Here is a 21,179-nt window from a genome sequence, read left to right on the forward strand (position 1 = left end):
TGGTAGGAACACAGGTGCAGGGACCTCAGACTGCTATCCAGAGGGTGGGAGGCAAGCCAGCCAGGGGAAACTGGAGTTCTATGGGCTTGGGGAGCCGGTGGTTCCCAGGGTGGTGGGAGGTCCTCAGCGGAAAAGTGGAGCAGTGGACAACATGAGCACCTCGTTAAGGAGGAATACAAAACCCCGGTGTGGAGCCTTTTCCTCCCGGAGCTAAGTGCTCTGGGAGTCAAGAGTGATTCAGTGCGATGTGATACGGCTGCTCGGAGCAGCTAGAGGGGGAACCAACAGGTGGTGGGACCTTTGTCAGACCTCCTGGCCTTCTACGCCTTAAAAGGGTGTGTTTTCCTGTAGGGAGATCCTACTGCAATGAGCCCAATGCTACAAAATAGGGAGGCCTGCTGCACCCTTTGGAAGCGCCCTGGCTCTGAGCCTGAGTGGGGGAGGGGGTCCCCCGGAGTTGGCTGTACCTAGGCGATGTGGTGGCCCTCAGGACTGTCCTGTGGGACTGCAGCGCTGCCTCAGACCAAATTCCTTTCCTCTGCTGCAGCTCAGACACACGCTGCAGAATGAGAACGAAGAATGGGGACTGTGCCGTGAAGAATTGGGTCCTGTGACCCCCCCATGTGACGGGACACAAAGCCACATGAAGGATTAGATTCGTGCTATAAAAGCAGCCACTGGGAAAATCACTTTTCCTGGAGAAGACACACAGCAGTAGGCAGAGCCAGTGAGCTGGGATTTAAATTAGAAATGTGGAGGTGAGGTGGCCCCGGAGCCCGTGATGGGTGCCTGCCGCTGCAGGGGTGCTCACAGAGCAGGAGTTAAACCACCCAGGGCTCCTTCAGGTGGAAAAGCCTTTTTATCGTGGATTTGTAGTCAGCCCCTGTCCACACCATGAACCATAGCTGCTCCGTCAGTAACCAGGGGGGCAGGATACAGGGTGTTTTTCTTACAGGAAATGTTTATTTCCAGGCTGCTCTTAAACAAACCTCTCCCGTCCCCCGTGCTCTCTTAAGGCTGCTGCACGACGTACGCCACATTCAGACCAGGCGTTCTCTGCCCTCGCTCTTGGAGGAAACCACAAGTTAGGGCTGATGGGACAGGAGAGGTCAGTGCATGGTTCCTTGGAAGTGACAGGTGGGCATCAGCAGGGATTTTCTGAAAGCGATACCTTGACCCCTGGAAGCAATGCTTGCGAGTAACACTATAGATGCTCTCAGTTTGGGGAGTGGGTGTTGGGGCCCCACAGGGCAGTCCTGAGGCAGGAGGCAGGCTCTGCCCTGGGTGAGTAGGATTCCTTTGTCTTAGGGAGCCGCCTGAAGAGCCGGCAGCGGGGGCAGACCTTCTGTACCTTGCTGTTGAGGCAGTGGAGGGACAGCATCCTGAAGGCCCTTGTGCTTCCTCACCTTCTGCTTCCTCACCTGGGTCCAGCCCACTCTCAGGAGACTTTACTCGGTATTAAGCCCAAGGGTTCGTGGTTTGTTGCCCCGGAGGTCTCCTTGTCCTGCGTGCTTGTGAACAGGTTGAAACTGGGGAGGGAGGGAAGTGAAGGGGCCTTCCCACCTCTGCTCGTGTACCTGCCGGGCAAACCCCGCGTTCCCGTGTGACGGCCTGAGTCCCTGCCCTTCATGCAGCACCTCGAGGGCTCAGGCCAGCGCTGCAGCCATCCCCATGGTGACACAGTGGGAACACTCTGGACAAGGTGACTGAGGAGAAGGTGTTGTGGGGAGAAGCCTCCCCCAAAGGGCCGTTGAAGCAGAGAGGTTGGAAGTGGCGGTGCCATTCCTGTGCAGTGGGAGCGTCACACTGAGAGAACTTGAAGTGGCCCGGACTGTCCAGACCCCATGGTGGTGGCAGGTGAAGCTGGTAAAGCAAGAACCATCAGAATGGGAGGCTCTGTCCAGAGAGGGTGTTTGGACTTGACTCTGAAGGCTCCGGGGACACGGGGCTGGGAGGCAGGGACAGGTGTGATCAGACGTGAATAATTTCTCATGGATGTCACCGACTGCCATGTGGAAGCCAAGGTAGAGAAGAGAGATGGAGAGAGGCTTCCTCATGTGGTCCAGGCAGGGAAGACAAAGGGTTGCTGGGAGGTGCACAGGGGCTCAGGGGGCCCCTTCCTTTGGCAACAAGCCTGTGGATCAGAGAATTTGGTCAGGTAGCTGTCTGGGCAGCAGCCTAGCTTCTGTGACTTAGTGGGGAGATGAGGTGAGGTAGCAGAGGTGGTGGGTTTGACCCCCTCCCCCATGGCAGGCATGACTGTGACAGGAGGCTGGTGAGAGGAAAGGCAGGTGGACGTGGCCGCAGGAGGCAGGGGTGAGTGCACAGACCCCAGGTGGGGAGAAGTGTAGGGAGGAGGGGCGGACAGCTGTGGATGCTTGGGAGTTTCTGGATGTAAAGCGGGCCTCGGATTTCCTGCTTGGTTGGCACCCTCAAGGAGATGCGTCCTGTGCAAGAGGGGGCGGCTTGGATGCTGGGAAAAAGTGAGGCCAGGAGGGGAATGATTGTCCTGTCAACAGGGAAGCTCAGAGACCAGCCCTGGAGAGAGGGGAGTCATTGAGGCCAGCTCCCTGCTTAGATCTGGGCAGTGTCCTCATCCACAGAGGTGCCCGCTCATGGTGAAATGTCATGGCTTTTTTTTTTTTTTTTTTTTTTTTGGCAGTAATAGTGATTGGTAATAAATGACCAGCAGGACTTGATGAAGGAGAGAGTTGACATGTGGTCTCATCCACTCGGGTGAGAGGGCGGACCCATGGGTAGTTGGGTTGGTCTGGAATTGGTGTTTTGCTGAGCGCACAGAGGGGCGTTTTGTGAGGGTGGAAAAGTAAAATCCTGGAACAGGCACTGGGGGCAGCAGCCAGGAGCGAGGGAAGGAGTCCGAGAGGGTACCGTCTCTGCCCCTGGTGCCACCGAGCGCCTGAGCCCCTGGGCTTATAATGCAGGCTGTTGGGGAAGAGGGGCTTGGGGAGCCTAAGGACTCGCCCTCTTCCTTATTTTTTTTTTAATTTTATAATTTCAATAACGAAGAGTAAAATCAGGCATTAATGCATTTTAACAGCTTTATTGCGATGCAATTAACATACCATAAAATTCACTCATTGAAAATCTACAACCTCTGGTTGGCAGTCCGTTCAGAGCCGTGCCACAATAGCAGAACCCACCAGCAGTCACTCTCCCCTCCCCTGCACTCACTCCCCACCCCCACAGTTACTCCCCCTCTCCCCACCACCCTAGGCAGCCTCTCCTCTTTTTGCTGTCTTTAAAGATTGGCCTATTCTGGGCATTTCATATGCATTCAAACCTGCGCTTTTTGATTGGACAAGTGGCCAAGGCTGCGGGTCAGGGGAACTGAGTCTGAGGGACAGTTCCCACGTAGATGAGGACAGAGCTAGGATCCAGGCTCCTCTTCATGGTATTTTATCAAAATGCAAGATTTGCTTGCTTCTTCCTATGCTTGTTTCGAATCTTTTTTGGAGATAAGTGCCTTCCATCTAACCCCATCTTCATGGCTGCTTTTAAATCTCTCTTGCCAGGCAGGAAAGCACAGTAGCAGGGAGCATATGCTCCAGGAGCCAACCTGGCCCAGTTTGAACCCCAGCTCTGCTGCTTCCCGTCTGTGTGACCTTGGGCAAGTTACCTAACCTCTCTGTGTCCGTTTCTTCATCCGTAAAATTGTATAAACATAGTGCTTAGCTGATAGGATTCTTGTGAGGATTAAGTGAGTCTATACATCTAAAATTATAGAAAACTGACCAATAATAAGTGCTATGGGCATTCGCTGTTAATATTATCCGAGAATCTTAATTGTTAATTCCTGCTGGCCCTTACTTTCCATTGAGGGTGGTGGTTAAGAAACAACCCCCTTGTCAGGAAATATGGGTACGTGTTGTTTTCCTGCTTCGCTCACTGATTCATGCCAGGCTGAATTAGGGAAGATGTAGGATTATGAAGACTGCTAACAGAAGTCCAGTTTCTCGTAGTCAGGACAAGATGATCTTGAAGCTGGCAAGGGTGTTGACCTAAGTGAGTCTTGTCTTCACATCGTACCTCTCCTGTTCTGTCTGCCCCAGTCCTGCCACTGGTAGGTCTGCTGGGGTCCTGTCCTCTGGCCTCACCTCCAGCAGCCCTGCGCAGCTGACCCTTCCCTTCCCGTGTACCTGCTGTTACTAAACACAAAGTGCTTGAATACCAATATAAAACAGTGTATATAAGAGTGCTGAGAATCCAGTGTATTTTTGTCTGCTCAACACAATTAATAGCCTCTGTCAAGAAAAAGTGTTCTTTTCTTGAATCACCTACAGCACTTAGTACTGGGTATTCAATAATGGTCACACTAAATTGAATATGGAGAAAAATCTGGTTTGCTTACTTAGAAATTTGTTCTTAAGTGTGTAGGCATTTTTCTTATGCCACAGATTTTGTTGGTTTACTAAACAAAACCCTTTTTAAATGGCTGGTGTAAGGGTCACCTTCAACCCTGCCTCGTCCAAATGTACAATATAAAGTAATAAAGGGCAGGTCCAGTTGTGAGATGTAACTGAGGAATGGCTGTGTGCATTGGTCTTCGGGCACACCTGCCCCCTGGAGGAGGACCATCATCCTGGACAATTTGAATGGTGGTTACAGTGACTCTGTGTTATATTTTCAACAGAGTGAGTTGCTGTTTCACTTTTGAAGCCAGCTCTGAAGATACTGGAAGGGGCTGCCCTTCAGAATGCTTAATGCAGTGAAACTTCTAAATTTAAACTTGGGGAGGGCAGAGAAAGTACTGCATAGCTCATTCACTAGGTCCTTAATACCCAGTGTGTGCCCAGAACCCAATTCCAAGTTCCCTGAGGGGCAGGTAAAAAAATAAATAAGCCCTTAAAATTCCTTGAGCCCAATGAGCTTACACTTTGTAGCAACGAAGCAATACACAAAACCCAGTGATGGACTGTATTAGTGCATATGTTATAGGAGTTTAATTGTGAGGAATTCCCAAGTGAGATCAAGAGTAGCCAGGAAAGCCTTCAGAGAAGAGGGCAGACTTGAGCTGAGCCTGGACAGTGGTGTTTCGATGAGCACAGAGGGTAGGCTTTCCTGCCGCAGGCATTGGGCTGAGTGAGCAGGAGCATGGCACTAGCGGTGGGCATGGCACAGTCGTGATGCTGAAGTCACGGGCCCACCTGGAGGGAAGACACATTTTCAGATTCGTTCTGACACTGCTCCTGTGACCTTGGGCTCCAAACTGATGCTCCTCTAACCCTATCAGCACCTGTCAACCAGAAGATTCTTGGAGGCTCAGCGCGTTCCTAGGGACACCACTGGAGCCAGCCCACCCGGCGGGGTTGAGAGTAGGCTCTGCGGGATCCAAAGCGTTCGTGGCCAAATCTTGTTTTCCTTGTCCAGTTAGGGTCCAGCCCCTGTGAGGTCGACTTACTGGTGGACTCCATCTCCCCCTCTGCCATGGCTCTCTGCTTGCTTTTTCCTCTTCACAGAGCACTCTGTCCTCTTGCGTGTTTCTGCAGGTTCCCAAAGGAACTGACCAGAATTGGGCTCAGAAGCTCTATGACCGGCACTCTGGCAGTCAACACTTCCAGAAACCCCGCATGTCCAACACGGCCTTCATTGTCGTCCACTTTGCTGATAAGGTGAGTCTCTTTGTGGGCTTCGGTGCTCTCCCGGCCCCACCCTACAGAGACTCAGGGCTAAGAGGGAGTGGTCTCTCTTGAATTCAAGTGGCCTGAAAGTCTCTTAGGGTCTTTGTCTACACTCTTTTCCCTCCCCACATCCCCTCTGTGACACATCAAACTGTCACTACGCTGGCAGAGCCCCAGGTGGTGGGAGCGGGGCTACAGCTCCCCAGTCATGTGCTCGACAAATATTGAGGGTCTCCCTCCTGGGAGGACAGGAGCACGTAAAACAGTTGTGAGTCCACCCTGGAGAGTGAAAGAAAGCATGAGAACAGAATGGCGCTCTTCTTCGGGTGACTCCTTTCCTGGGACCTGGTGTACACAGAATTTTCCTGCATGGATTTCTGTTTGCCTTAGCCCATGCTTTCCAGATTTTAATCTGCACATAAATCATCTGGGGTCTCCTTAAAATGCAGACTCCAGGGGCGCCTGGGTGGCTCAGTCAGTTAGGCATCCGACTCTTGCTTTCAGCTCAGGTCATGATCTCAGGGCTGTGAGATCAAGCCTGGAGTCTGGCTCCATCCTCTGTGGAGTCTGAGAGTTTCTCTCCTCCTCTCCCTATGCACACAAGCTCACGTGCACACTCTCTCAAATTAAAATCTTCAAAAACAAAATGCAGGTTTTGATTTGATAGCCTTTTCAGCACCCAAAGGAGGCCTTAGGTCATCATATGGGAACCCCTTTTTTAAAATAATGTTTTTCCACAAAATGAATACTCAATTTCCTCTATATAAATCCTGATCACATCTTGGGTTTGCATTCTAAATGGGAAATCTGTGGGTTTCCCAGCTACTCACCACTCATTAGAAAACACCATATGGATGACATGAAAGGACTCAGGTGCTCAGCTGTGGAAGGCGCCTGGTCAGGTTGAAGCACTTGACTCCTGTTTTTGTTTCCCTCTGGGGCCCCAGGTGGAGTACCTTTCAGATGGTTTTCTGGAGAAAAACAGAGACACGGTGTATGAAGAGCAGATCAACATCCTGAAGGCCAGCAAGGTAAAGGACATAAGAGGTGGGGTGCTAGAGCAGAAACGTCCACAGCAGGACCGGGCGTGGGTGGCGTTGGCCCCACCCCGGGGCGTGGGGGAAGGCAGAGATGCCAGGCAGGGCGAATGTGAAGGGGCTTGTAGGTTATTTCCGTCTGAAAACATTTGAGGACGGCCCCGTGGAGGGAAGAAAGCAGGAGATGGTGAAGGACAGGGGCGACTGGGAAAGATACCAGTTAATAGAATGACATTGTGAGGGGCGGGGGCATGAGAAAGGTGACCGTCAGGAGGGGGGGCAGCAGCAAGTGTAGCAAGGAAAACATTACTGGTAGTTATTTGTCGTCCTCTCTCACCTGCAGGTGGTAGGATTACTTAGATGCCCTCAAATCCTGGGATCTGTACATTTCTGTGTAGCACCTACAGAGCCTCCCTATAAGCAAAAAGTTCAGTGGAACAGAGGGTAGGATTTGAGGGACACTTAATATATTGTGTCCAAAATAGATTTATCTCCAGAATTTATTTCCTTCTCATGAGCATAATAGAAAGATTGTGTCCATTCTACAGGCAGAGGAAACAAGGCACCGATTCACTAAACAAATAGTAAGCGCCTATGTTGTGAGGCACTGCCCCCAAACACAGCCAGCATCATGCAAAGGTGGATAAGACCAATTCTGCCCTGTAGGTGCTTACATCGTAGTGGGCCGTCAGCGGCAGATAATCACACAGTTGCCGGAATGAGGGGAGGCGTGGGGAGAGGACCCGGCAGCTGGGGGTGGGGGGTGTCTCTGGGCACCATGGTTCCCGAGGGCCAACACACTGATGCTCCATGCATGTGCCAGCAGCCCTTCCAAGAAAACCCCGAAAGGGACTCTCCAGGATTTGTGAGGCTTTCTCCCAGACCTCCTGCTCCCGAACTGGCTGCAGGGACCTGATACACTAGAAATTGCAGATTAATGGCTCTTGGTGATAAGCTTCAGATGAATGTAATAGGGCAAGATGCCAGAATGGAGAAAATACACCCGGCAAAATGGACCCAAGGACAGAAGGGCAAGTACGGGCCGTTAAATCCCATGGCCCCAGGCGACGGGTTTAGGGCGGCTTTGAGTCAGTACCAGCATATGAGCGGCTCAGGGCAGACCCGTGCCCAGGGTCCTCTCCGGAGATCTGCAACATCTGGGAAGGAGGTGCCCTGGAGGGAAATCTGGGTAAATATGAGTATCACTCGGGAATTCCACACAAGGTTAACCCCTCAGCTTGCCGAGTCTGTGGCACTGTCGTGCATGGTGGGTAATAGGACTTTTTCCATTCTTCAAAAGGGCAGGTGGGTACAGAGGAGGCACAAGCCGCAGGGAGAGAAGAAGTGGATGGCGTGAGCTCTTGGAGCACATTGCCTCATTGTTTCTTAGATGCTTAGAGCCCTGTGGCCTCCTTTGTGAGTGACACAGTGGCCTCAGAGGCTGAGAAACTTCACTGTCTTGTTCTAAGTTCCTCTTTTCAGGTAAGAGCACAAGTGAGGGGTGGGTGAGGGAGAGAGTGTCTGGTTCTGCCAGTGTATTGATTTTGGTTTTGAGTGTCTCTCAGGAATCTTAAAAAGTAAAAGCGGAATCTCTCCAGCAGATTAGTAACTGACATTTCTTCCCCTTTATTGGGTATTTGTGTGTTATGTAGTGGTAATGAATACGTATAGTTAACCTCCTGGATCTTAAAGTCCCGTGGATTTTGGTAAAGCTGTGAAGATCAAGAAGGTAGTATTAAAAAAAAAAAAAAAAAAAAAAAGTTTGTTGGGAGTCCCCAAGACCACCTCCAAATTCAGTTATTTGCTAAGACTACTCGAAGGACTCTGAGCAGATAGTTACACTTGAGGCTGTGACTTATTAGACCAAAAGGCTACAAAGCAGCCAGCAAAGGGAACAGTGCATGGGGTGAAGTCCAGGGGAAAACAGGCCCACGCTCCCAGGAGGGGAGCCACTGGGAAAGGCGCGGCACCCCTGTGCGTCATTCCCACAGCGGGATGTTGTCATGTGAAGTATTGGCCAGGGAAGCTTGTCTGAGCCAAGGCTCAGAGCTTTTATTGGGAGTCGGTTATACAGGCACCCTTTGCCTAGCATGTACCAAAATTCCAGACTCTCAGAAGGAAGGCAGATGTTCAGTGTAAACCATATTGTTTGCATAAACCATTCAGACCCAGTGAGCCATTCTTACCAGAGTCTGGTGAAAACCCTCCCCAAATCCAAGTTCCCAGACCACAGCCAAGGCCTTTCCAGGGGTGGCAGTCTCAAGCTTGCTGTGTTAGCTCTTTTCTGTACAGGGGTATCATTTTAGGTTGGAGGTGCTGGGTTTTTATTAGACATGAATACAGACTCATCAATTTAAAAAGCTTTAAAAGCATTCTCTGCCATTCCTTGACCCTCCTTTTCATCAGGTACCATTCTGCATACGCAAGCATATTGGTACATCTCTAAGATTTGAAATGAATCACATTATACATAGTTCTCTCTGACTTTTCACTTAGATCTTTGCTGTCTTTCCACACGACTATGTATCTCTTCTCTTTTTTAAACAGTTGATATTTTGCTAATTGAGATAAGGCCACAATGCCCTTTGCACATATCTTTGTGCAATTACATCAGTCAGGTAAATTTTTAGAAGTGAAGTGGATGGTTCAAAGAGTATGCACATTAAAAGTCTGTAGATATTCCTAAATTGGGACTGTAAGATAAGTCTGGGGTCTACTCCTAAAAGGTAACGGTCCTCCTCTTCCCTACCCACCTGCCACACTCTAGCTTTCCCCTTTACCAGCTAATCCTTTTAAGAACCAGTGACCTTCTTGCCAACCTGCAGCCCCATCCCAGCCTCTCACGGCATTCAGAGATGAAGCAGGAGGGGCCTTCAGGTCTACCAGACCCTAGCAGGAGGATGGCTGAGAACTCTCCACCCTGAGCCCATTGCAGACAGTCCCAGAAGGTAAAAAGCGAAGATCGAAACCAGGTCCCTGTAAACCCACAGATGGGCCCGACCCAGACTGCAGCTATAAATCAAAGAGTGGTTCTCACTGCGCTTCACATCCTTCGGACGGATGGACTTGTCTGGCAGCACCTGTCATGGTAGCGTTTTTGAAGCTCATTGTTCACTGAGCTCGTGTCATCTGTAAAACTTTGTACAGCAGTCCTATGAGGTTTATGTTTCCAACTCCATATTACAGTGTGTAAAATAAAAACCTAGAAAGATATAAGGCCCTGTGGCATGGAGTTAGTGCCCCATTTCTTGTGTTGCTCATCTCCCTGAGCATAGATAAATCTCAAATCCTATATGTAAATTCATAATTTTACTTAAAGCATTTTTATTTTATGGGACACCTATTAGCTTTTTTCTTTTGTGTGACACCCCTCATAAGAAATTAAGAAATCATTGTGAATAATTAAGCTGTATGGGATGGAAGACTCCCATGAAGCCTACCAGCCAAAGGGATGTTTAAAGCACTCCCACTAAGAGCAGTGAAATAAAACTGTTAATGAGAATGTAATTAGGAAAGCCAGTTATACCGCCTAAGAGGTTATAACGTAGCTAATTGCTTTCTCAGCTATTGGAGAGCTATAAATAGAGACTTAGGAAATGCCTCTTTAAAACGCGACTTTAAGTCCTTAACAGACTGATTTGTTTTAGGTACTAAAAGTGGAGGTTTCTCCTTCTCAGTGTTTATTATAAAAAAAAACAATATCCAAAAAATCCCAAAAGGAGCACACATTTAAGATTTCCTATGCCAGGGCAGCACTGAGTGTAGGCCAGAGTGACGAGCAATGGATGTGGAGTTTGTCAGTAAGCGTTGGGCAGCCAGGACCATCCTGGGTGGTGTTTCCCAGGCAGGCAGTCCTGAGGCCGGCTCTCCCCTTATCCCAGCAGAAGGGATCTCAAGACCAATCTGGTGCAGAGGTCGAGGAGACCGTATTGGCCCAAGGCCACCTACCCTGGGCCGTAGCAGTCCCTGAGGTCCGAGAGTCACAGTGGTGTACCTCAGACAAGGCCCAGGTGCGTATGCTCTGGGTCTCCTCTCTCTGACTTCGGCTGGACTTCAACTCCTCAAGGAATGACACGGTATATGTGTCTGTTGTTTCCACACTCGTGTGTTCTTTGTGGGTCACAGACACATTCCACTTTGAGCAAACACATTTGCTTTTTTAAAATGTATTTTTTTCCAATTCGTGTTTTCATTTTCTATGGGTAAATACCCAGTAGTGGAATTACTACAGCATGTGGTAATTTTATTTTTAATATTTTTGAGGAACCTCCATGCTGTTTTCCACAGTGGCTGCCCCAGTTTGCATTTCTACCAACAGTACGTGAGGGTTCGCTTTTGTCCTGTTCCTCGCCGGTACTTGTTATTTCTTGGGTTTTTTAGTTTAGCCATTCTCACAGGTGTCAGATGATACCTCATTGTGGTTTGGATTTGCAGTTCCCTGACGATTGGTGATATTGTGCATCTTTTCTTTTCATGTGTCCATTTACCATTTGTGTCGTCTTTGGGAAACTGTTCGGGCCCTCTGAATCTTCACATTTTTTAAATCATTATTTTTGATGTTGGGTTCCCATATCACTTGCCAATAGCTTCTCTCTTCAGTGGATGGGTGAGGGGAGGGATGAAATAAAGGATCAGGGAGACACTTATGAGGAACACTGAGTAACGGATAGAAGTGTTGAATCCTTATATTGTGCACCTGAAACTGATATACTGCTGTTAATCATACTCCAATTTAAAAAGTACTTTTAAACCTATTCATATAACAGCTTTGAGATATAATTGACATACAATATAGCACTTTCAAAGCTGTTTGAAGTGCTTCCTATTTAAGATCAGTTGGCGTTCGTAGTTAAAAAAAAAACTTACAAAAATATTTAGAATAGTAACCATGTAAGAACTTTTTAGTCGGTAAAACCATATCATCCCCTTTCCAATACAGGAAAGTCCAACTTTGTCTTTAACAACAAAAGAAAAGAAGTGCTGAGACTTTTCCTCCAAAGCCCATTTAAAACCCCTTTAAACAAAATATTTTGTACCTAAAAATTGGAGCTTCTTTCCCCAAAGGGCAGCAGTACCCATGTGAAAGAACTGCCCAAGAAGGAAGTGTATTTTTTATTAGGTCTGCAGCCAGTTTTCATAGATAAGGTTCTGGGCAAGAGATTCCAATCAAATGGTTCTTCGAGCATGTCTTTATTTCAGTTTCGTGCGTCTGTTTTAAAGGAAAGGTGTTTTGTGTTCTTACAGAAGTGAACAGGCATGATTTCCAAGGTAACAGCTATATAAATGTATATAGCTGTATTTGACATTTTTCTTAAACTATCAAATGGTCTGTAAAAAGTGTTTTCATACTTCTTTTAATACCTTTTCAAATAGATTTGCCTCCAGCTTTTAAAAATCTATCCATAGCCATGAATAGCAGAGTACACCACAGAAGTGACAAACGGTATCAGGCAAGTGCTTGGTTTGTTTGAAGGTATCATCTGAGTGTTTTCCTGATTGGAGGGAGCAGATTTTCCGAAATGCCCCCGTGGATGCTGCTTCCCAGGACTGCCCCCAGATGAGTTGGAGTTGTGCATTATTGGTCACTCAGCTCATAAATAGACTTCCCAGGGCCTCTAAAGTATAACTGGAGTTAGTCAGTTAAGGAAAACGCATTCTCATACGTTCATTCTTCTGCACGAATTGTCCGTCAAGCAAGAGCTTCATGTAACTACTTTTCATTGAGACTTCAGGTTGGTCTATAGTTGGGACCCTGCTGAGACCAGGAGGCCCCTGTCTACAGGCCCCACGTCCCAGTGGGTAGATGGGGTAGGGTGATACAGCCGTCAGTATTCTTGTCTGTCCTATTACTGCTTTTTCTTAGAGTTGATGTCTCAGCAAACTCCTCTCCCACCCCGCCCCACATATCCTGTCATTTCCAAACGCAGTCTCAGTAGCCAAGACCTATAATTAAAACCTAGCTTTTACGATAAAACGCAAATTCACCAGATTAAACCTTGGTTGTGTTTTTCCCAAATTCTAGCACAGGGCCCAGGGAGGAGCTTCTGATTACAACAAGAGAAAGGGGCTTCAATTTTAAAGTGTTCTTACTGCTGAATCTGATTTCAAAGTTCCATGTGCAGCCTTAATACATTCTCTTGACCTTAGAAGTTAATAGATTTTTTCAGAGGAAAAGCTGGTATTAATGATTTCTGTAAATTAGACTCCTGAAACCGTATCATCATGCATGTGGTAACTTCTACCCCTGACTCGAACATCTTGGAAATCCATTTTAGAAAGTATGTGAATTACAATTTAGTCAGTATTGTGTTTAGAGACAACCAACTGGATGAATCACTGATGTCTTTAAAATGCAAACCTGCCTGGGCGCCTGGGTGGCTCATTCGTTAAGCGTCTGCCTTGATCCCAGGGTCCTGGGATCAAGCTCCTCTCGGGCTCCCTGCTCTGCAGGAAGCCTGCCTGCTTCTCCCTCTCCCACTCCCGCTGCTTGTGTTCCCTCTCTCGCTGTGTGTCTCTCTGTCAAATAAGTAAATAAAAATCTTAAAAAAAAATAAAATGCAAACCTGCCTTTAGCCTCTGGTTCTTTCCCTGTGGGAGTTTCTCCACTGCAGTCCGGGCACTTGACCCTTCGTCACGTGTGCCTCTGGCATCAGCCGCCCCCCGCCCCCACCACCATCCCTCTTGTGCCCCGGCTGTCTCTCCCCACCTCCCACTCACTGCTGGTTTTGCTGCTCCCCGTGTTCTCACTATGTGTGATAGTACCATGAAGACTCACAAGTCTTTACCCAAGGAGTTGCTGGATAAGGTTTGTATTTGGAGAAAACTGTGGCTGGTGGGTAGGATATGTTGGGATGAAGGTGTGTCTGGAGCCAGACCCTCAGGTTCCAAGAACCTGCAGTGATCTGGGAGAGCTTGGGAAGGCCTGAATAGGGCGGCAGTGTTCTGGTGATTCAGGACTGCTGGAACTTGACCATGGACAGAACTTGGGGATGTGGGGATAAGAAATAGGGCGTTGGCAGGCTCTCTAATACAAATTTGGGCAGTTGATGGGTGAGGGCCATGTAGGCCATGTCAAATTTGGAGTTTCCAGCGGAACACACACACGGAGGAAGATAAGGAGCAGATAGTTGGAACTGCAGATCGTAGTTGTGGAAGAACATCAAGACTAGAGAGACAGACTTGAAGGGGGTAGTTGAAGCCTTAGGTGTGAAGGAGACTGTCCATGGAATGAGGATTAGAAAAGGTAAATGATGAGGATGCTGTCCTGGGAAATGGCAGCACTGCGGGGAGACGGGAGGATGGGCCCATGGGAGGTGCCGGGAAAGAGCTGCGGGAGGGAAGCAGAGCTGCCCAGTCAGGGAAGAGGGCCTCCCAGAAGGGACTTGGGTCCTTCACCAAGGACAAGTCGGACGGAGAGTGAAGCTGGGCCACTTCCAGCCACCGGATTTGGCAGGTGGGGTCCCCAGAAGGCGCTGTCAGGGTCGGTTTAGGCAGTGTGGGGGGCAGACCACGGCATGGCCGGGGGGGTGGGGGGCGTCGCGGTTGAGAAGGGATGACCCAGGGCGGTTTCCACGGGTGCCTTGGCCGGGGGGGGGGGGGGGGGGCGTGGCACAGGGAGAGCCAGCTGGACGGGGAGATGGTCCTGCATGGAAAGAACTTGAACATAGCTACGTGCTCAAGGGAAGGCGCCTAGGAAAGGGGAGAGACTACAGATAGAAAATGCAGGAATCTAGGTCAGACTTAAAGGAATCTTATTTTTCAATTCTCTCATTTTTACAGATGAGGAATTTTAAATCTAATGTTAAGAGGTTTTCCATGGGTCACATAGCTAATTAAGTGGTGAAGTCGGATCTAAAAGGTCTCCTAACCCTAGCTCAGTGCCTGTCCTGTAGTACCTTACATCCCGGAGATCTGCTAGGTGATAGGCTCTTCTATCTCTTTACTGCTCTGCTCTAGAGCTTCCTGTGCAGTGGACTTCAGGCTCTCTGTTATGCTGCAGCCAGAGTGATCCTTCCCAAAAGATCCCTGGTCATTGCTCCCCTCTGTGACCCATTGTGTGGGCTCTGGAGCCAGGCCATCTGGGTGCAAATCTTAGCTTTGCCACTGACCAGCTCTGTAGGCTCTGAGCCTGTGTTTCCCTATCTGTAAAATGGGATGTCATACCAAGTGGTCATTGGGAGAACTGAATGAATTTCATGCTTGGTACATTCTAAGTGCTCAATAAATGCTAGCTGCTCTTATTTAAAACCCCAGACCAAAAAAACACCCTTAATGACTTCACATTGCTTTTAGGATAAAGACCCAAATCTTCAGTGGAGGATTTTGCATGAGCTGGTCCTTCTTGCTTCCCCCTCGGGATCTGTACTAAAACTGTAACTGGCATTATATCAGCTCCCTGAACATGCGGATATTTTGCTAACATGCTTTCCTAACCCTCCCCCCACCCCCCTGCCGAATGACCCACCAGCTCCAACATCCTTTCCTAAGAGAAGTCTTTCCTGATTTCTAACCCGGGGCCCTGATTCGGTTATGTGCATCTGTTGTTTATTTCCTTGAGGAAATCATCTTTTTGACATTAAACTTTTAATTATGGGGTTAATTGATGAGAGTTCACCTTCTATGCTAGATCATAAACTCCATGATAGCTAAGAGGCTCTGTTCGGTTTTGTTCATTGTGTTCCCAGCTCCAAGCACAGTATTTATTTGTTGGATGTGTGGCAGTCAGTTACGTATTGGTGAGTGAATGAACAAACCAGCCCGTCTAGTTGCTTGACAATATTTACTAATATTTACTTCCTGTTCTTTGAAAGCACATGGAAATAATGAGTTAATGTATCATTTTTATGATGTTGGCGTATGCACATTTTAGCCACAGATTTTTAAAATCCTATCGGAGTCCTCTTTATTCCTCTGACAGCCTAATTCCCCCTTGAGAAAGGCAATATTTATGATTTTGAAGTACCATGTGTGGACAGAAGTTGATCTAGTTCCAAAAATGCTGAAATAGGAACTGAATTGTCACCTGTTGGCACCTGAAACTGGGAGACATCCTTAATGTCATTGGGGTGACCTCCCAAGCCACTTGGCTGACAAGGGCCTTTGGCAGGGATTGGGGCGTGTCTTACTCAGGAATATGGTAGCTTTTCCTAGTGCTGTGGTGTCAGCAGCTGATGTCGGCCACAGAGGAGCCAGCAGTGAGGATGGACTTAAGCTGCTTATCCGAGATGATCCTTGGTTTTAAGGTCATTAGTTGGTACTTTTAGACTGAACTTCAAACCCAGACCATGGAGTTAAAGAACCACAACCTTTATTTGCATGTAGATCACTGCGGTAAGAAATGGAAGTCAGGAGCTTCTGATGACTGGTGTGTTTGTGATCAACGACAAGTGCGAGTGCGAATGGAACCTTACAGAACACGTGTGTTGACTCCAGCACGTATGCCCATGTGTGTGCACACAGAATTGTTTAACTGCTTTGTAACCCATCTGGCTAGCTAATGTGTGGTATAAAACCATTGACTTGTGGTATGCAATTACTTTGGACTCTCAAATTGAAAGTTTAAAAACTGTAAACTGATAATACCTAAGAGTGAGTTTAGGAGGAAGTACTTTGTTTCCTCTGTTTTAGTGTGAAAGCTTGATACAGAAGGTCTACTCATAATTCGACCCAGCATTTGATGCTGGTGTTCAGTGTTAACCATCATAACCTTCTATGTGCTCCTCTCACACTGTGAGATATTTCTGCACAGGATCAGACTTGGTGAAATTAGGCGTTTGACCTATGGAAATCCTACAAGTTACCTTAATATGCAAAGAATAGTAGAGGTCCTCAAACTGAGGGATGCTCAGTGAGCAATACATTTGCACCTACCTAGTTCCGCATAGAAAATGCCTGCACTTATTGCCACTGATCCTACCATGTCCTGGGGGAGATCAGATGGCAGACAGCCCCAAGGGGATGGGATGCTCCCTGCATATTTTACACCCCCCAGTCATATCACCTTGCAACCCAAGCATGCTACCTAATAAGGTTGTGGAAACCGCCTTTGAATGAACTAAGTTGCCTGGATCTAACCCCCAGGGTCTGGAACAGTTACGGTGCCCTTAGCACCATCTTGCTCCTTTTCTCAGATGTTGTAATATACTAATATGCCAAGACCTCAAATGTTTATATTTACATCATGATGGCATGCTGTGAGGCATCTCTGATTGCAGGAAGGGATGAGCCAGGGCCTATCCTGGGCTGGAATATGAGAAAGCCCATATGTGTTAGGGCCTAATACAGCTTTTAGGACTTTTTTTGAATACCCCTGAAATATTGATGTTTGGAGTCCCGATGGGAGTGTGCCATTAAATTGTGAAATTTGGGTCTCTGCTTTATAGGATGCGTCTACTTCCCAAGCTGTTGGCTTGGTGCTCAGTAAATACTCCTTTAAACTGGGACTGAACATGTGGAATGTCTGGGAAGTTAAATGCAGGAAGATGTCAGCATAAGTGGACTGTCACTGCCATCTTGGACCTGTAGGCTTCCATGGAGATGATGTTGCCCTTCAAGCTTTCCTTAGCCTTAGTCTCCTGCTACAGATTTCATGGGATGCTGTCATCTGCAGGGATGTTTCATGAAGTTCCCTTTTGTGTGTTCTTCCTCCTCTCATGATGACAAGGACCCTGTTCCTGCCACCATCACATCTGAGAATGGATCACTTTCAAAGACCAGTGCTGGCTCCACAAGATCCGCCCCTCCCCCCGCCCCCCCGCCTTGCGAAAAGCCTTCAATAAGGAGGATGCTGCACAGGTGCATCGGAGATAGACCGTATCTTAAACCCATGTGCACTTCCAGTTTCTTGATATTGCTGGTATAAATGATCAGGAGACCGTTATATATTGAAACGGGCTCTGATGGGGACATCTGGAAGCCGGGTTCTGGTCCTGGCTCAGTCACTAATGAGCAGCCCCAGGTGGCGATACCGGCCACCATGCCTGGTGCTGGGACAAATGGAGATGGAAGCAGGATTCTGGAGGGTCCCTTCTCCCTGAGTTTTTTCCTTACCTGCCCCTTGAAGAGGTGATCTTTACGCTGTATGCTCCAGCTCTAGAATTCTATGATTCTGAGTTTCCTCTGTAGCTCAAAACATTTACCACGTAGACAGATTTCTCACGTATATCCCCCTGGCAGTGTTTGCGTGCTTATGATATGCTGGGCACACTACTATATGCTTATGTGGACTATCTCCTTTAATTCTTTCCCCTGCCCTCCTCCTCCTCCATCGAGGGGGAGGCCAGAAGGCCTTAGGCTCAGCAAGCATGGGGCTCAGGGCCCAGCATAGACCTCAGCTGGTACTTGGGTGCATGATGGAGACATGAGGGGGTGACCCAGGAAAGCCCATGGAGAAGGCAGGGCTGGGTCTTAAGAGATGGGCTTCTCGGGATGAGCAGATAGGAGAAATTCTAAATTCTAGAAAATGTGCGTTACTCCAAAAAGACACTCTATACTTTCTTCTCCCCTAGCCCCTGGCTACCACTGAACTCCTTTCTGTTCCCTGGACATTTCATGTAAATGGAATCATGCACAACATGGTCTTTTGTGTCTGACTTCTTTCACTTGGCATGTTCCAGGGTTCATCCGTGCTGTCGCGTGTATGGGGACTTCATTCCCCTAGGTCATTGAACAGTTTTCCATTGTATGGATCTGCTATGTTCTGTTTATCAGCTGGTTGATATTTGCATTGTTCCTGCTTTGTGACTGCTGTGAATAATGTGGTTATGGACTTGGGTGTGCAAGTTTGTGTATGGATGTGTGTTTTCAGGTTTCTTGGGTATGTACTGGAGAGCTACTTGGAAAGTCTAAGAGATCTTGTGTTCAGTGTTCTTTCTGTGTTTGTTTCTAGTTCCCACTAGTGGCTGACTTGTTTCACGATGACAAGGACTCCGTTCCTGCCACCGCTACATCTGGGAAGGGCTCTTCTTCAAAGATCAACATTCGCTCTGCCAGACCCCCCCTGAAAGCATCCAACAAGGAGCACAAGAAAACTGTGGGCCACCAGGTCAGCCTCTGGCAGGATGCTGTGGGTCAGGATGCGTGTGACCAGGCCGGCCTCTCTGCAGATGGAGGATGGCTACAGAGTTGGAGGGAGGCCAGAGCAGCCTCCTCATCCGCAGCCTCAGCCCCCAGCTCAGTCCGTATGTCCTCTTTGAAGAAGGACCCTGGGAAGCCCTCTCTAGAAAGAACAGACTGAAAAGAGAAAGGGGATGAGTATAGCCCCAAGCAGTGCATTTAGTTCCCCTGATAGGACCACAGACACCTGGTAGAAGAGGCAAGAGGGTCCTAGAATCTGCAGGTTGGGTTAAAGAAGTCTGGAGACTAGGAAACTGAAGCCCCTTCTGCGGGGTCTTCGTGGGATTCTATGTCCAGTGTGTCTCCCAAGAGAAAGGAGTGCCTGCCAAGCCCGGCAGCCACGAACCTTTCTCTTGCAGTGGACTTGCCTGTTCTAGACTTTTCACATTACTCTCATAACTTCCAGGATACCCAGGCACTGGAAGTAGGGGCTCCCAGGCCTCTGGTTTAGGAATAACCAGCCTCCAGTCACCGTGATGACTTCTGTCCTATGTCCTAGCACTGACCCCCTCTCATCTCATTTGATCTACCATGCTGGGTTAGACGTGTTAGCAGCTGGGCTCTCCCCCATTTGGTTTAAAGAGTCCTAATGTCTGAATGTGGGAGGGCCTTGATCTTGGACCTACAGCAAGGCAGGAGTGTCAGGGAGAATCTGACCCTGGGTCTCTGAATTTCGTCCCGTCCTTCCTGGATTCATAATGACGGTAACAGTATCAACAACTATCACCACCAATCTCTGGGCATTTCTTTGTTAATTATACATCTGCAGAATGTTAAAAGTAACCGGGCACTGACTCTTGTCTCTCCAGTTCCGTACTTCCCTGCATCTGCTCATGGAGACCCTGAATGCCACAACACCACACTATGTGCGCTGCATCAAACCGAACGACGAGAAGCTCCCCTTCCAGTAAGTGCCCGTGCGGACATTGGCCAGCTGCCTCTCGGCTGCAGTCAGGCTGACCAAGCCTGGCCTCTTCATGTTTCCTTAAAAGTTCAGTTGGAAGAGAGGCAGGCACAGCCTTCCGGGGGCGGGGGTGTGGGGGCAGTCTGCGGCAGGATGAGTAGTTGATCTTACGCTTCACAGGTGGTTTACGTGCTAAATACAGGCCAGTAGACATTTACCAAGTTCCACCTGTCTGCTGTCTAGAAAGATTCAAGAGGATGAGAGGATACAGTTCCCTAATCCCACGGAGTTTACAGTGGTGTTGAGGGGTGCGCACACCTGAATCAAGCAGAGAACCACATAAAAGTGTGTAAATGTAGATATACCTGTGTCTCATAGCAAATACTCAATTCAGAGGTGGCAGGAGAGCCGGAGTGGTCAGAGAAGATGTCTTCCATGGGGGAAACTTGACCTCAAATGACGTGTTGAGTGATGAGACACGGTGGTCCTATTTCTCACACCCCGTCTACCACTGAGCTTCCAGCGTTACTCATACCTACTCACCTTCCCCCACCCCGCTCCTCAGCCGCCTCTGGTCTAAATTCTTCTACCCCTATCTTGGATAGCGTCTTCCGATTCTATCCATGCCCACACGGTTGACCTCACCCAAATCTATATAGCAGTGACTCTTCAATGTCTTTGTTCATCTCTGGTTTCTGCCAAATTCCAGACCAGACTTTCCGAATGCCTCCTGAGGTTTCACTGGCTAATTCGCATTCAACATGTCTGAAATCAGACTCCTTGCCCCCACCCCCAGCCCAAGAAATGGTTCCTCTCTCTTTGGTCTCTTACGTAGTAAATGGCATAACCATTTCCTGACAGCTCATTACCCACCAAACCTGAGAGTCACTCTGAATCAGTGCTATCCAATAGAACTTTCTGTGATGGATGGAACTGTTCTATAATCTGCATTGTCCAACATGGTAGCCACAAGTCATGTGTGGCTATTGTGTGCTTTGGAATGTGGCTGGTATAACTGAGGAACTGAATTCTGCCATTTTAATTCTATTCAAATACCTGTAGTTGGCTGATGGCTACCATATTGAACAGCATAAGCCTTGATTCGTCCCTCTTCCTTATTTCCCAAGGTCCAGTCATTGTTAAAGTCTCATGGAGTCTGCTTGAAAATGTGTTATTTTGGTTCCCTTTTCTCTTCTTCTTTCACCTTGTTTTAGACTCTGTTACTTGCCTGGAATACTGCCCTAAGTCTTTAGAACAGTCTCTTACTTACCTCCCCAGCCCCATTATTCCAATTGCCCTGAGCCACCACACAAGCTATATCTTCTGGTCAGAGGAGGTATATTTCTAAGTTTTTGAAGCACTTTATTCCTAGCTTTCTGACTTCCTTTTTGGTCCTAGCATAATTTCTTTCTGGGAAATATAATTTCTTTTGGCAAGTCTGTCCGAGTGAATATCTGAACTCCCCTCTGCTGTTCCTGTTATTTC

General features: G+C 48.2%; 1 protein-coding gene across 3 annotated transcripts in view; it reads left to right on the plus strand.

Annotated features, from left to right (window-relative positions):
- Positions 1–21,179, plus strand: part of MYO5B (myosin VB) — a 345,264-nt gene that overhangs the window by 235,587 nt on the left and 88,498 nt on the right. For all 3 annotated transcript variants that reach the window (XM_025886612.2, XM_073898217.1, XM_073898218.1), the window contains exons 13-16: positions 5,508–5,630; positions 6,587–6,670; positions 18,564–18,719; positions 19,600–19,697. In XM_025886612.2, coding sequence (XP_025742397.2) covers positions 5,508–5,630; positions 6,587–6,670; positions 18,564–18,719; positions 19,600–19,697 — 461 coding nt within the window. The remainder of the gene's footprint in view (positions 1–5,507; positions 5,631–6,586; positions 6,671–18,563; positions 18,720–19,599; positions 19,698–21,179) is intronic.

The sequence above is a fragment of the Callorhinus ursinus genome, unplaced genomic scaffold, assembly GCF_003265705.2.
Source record: "Callorhinus ursinus isolate GAN/ISIS: 27379988/994484 unplaced genomic scaffold, GSC_fseal_2.0 scaffold11, whole genome shotgun sequence".
Classification (NCBI taxonomy): Eukaryota; Metazoa; Chordata; class Mammalia; order Carnivora; family Otariidae; genus Callorhinus; species Callorhinus ursinus.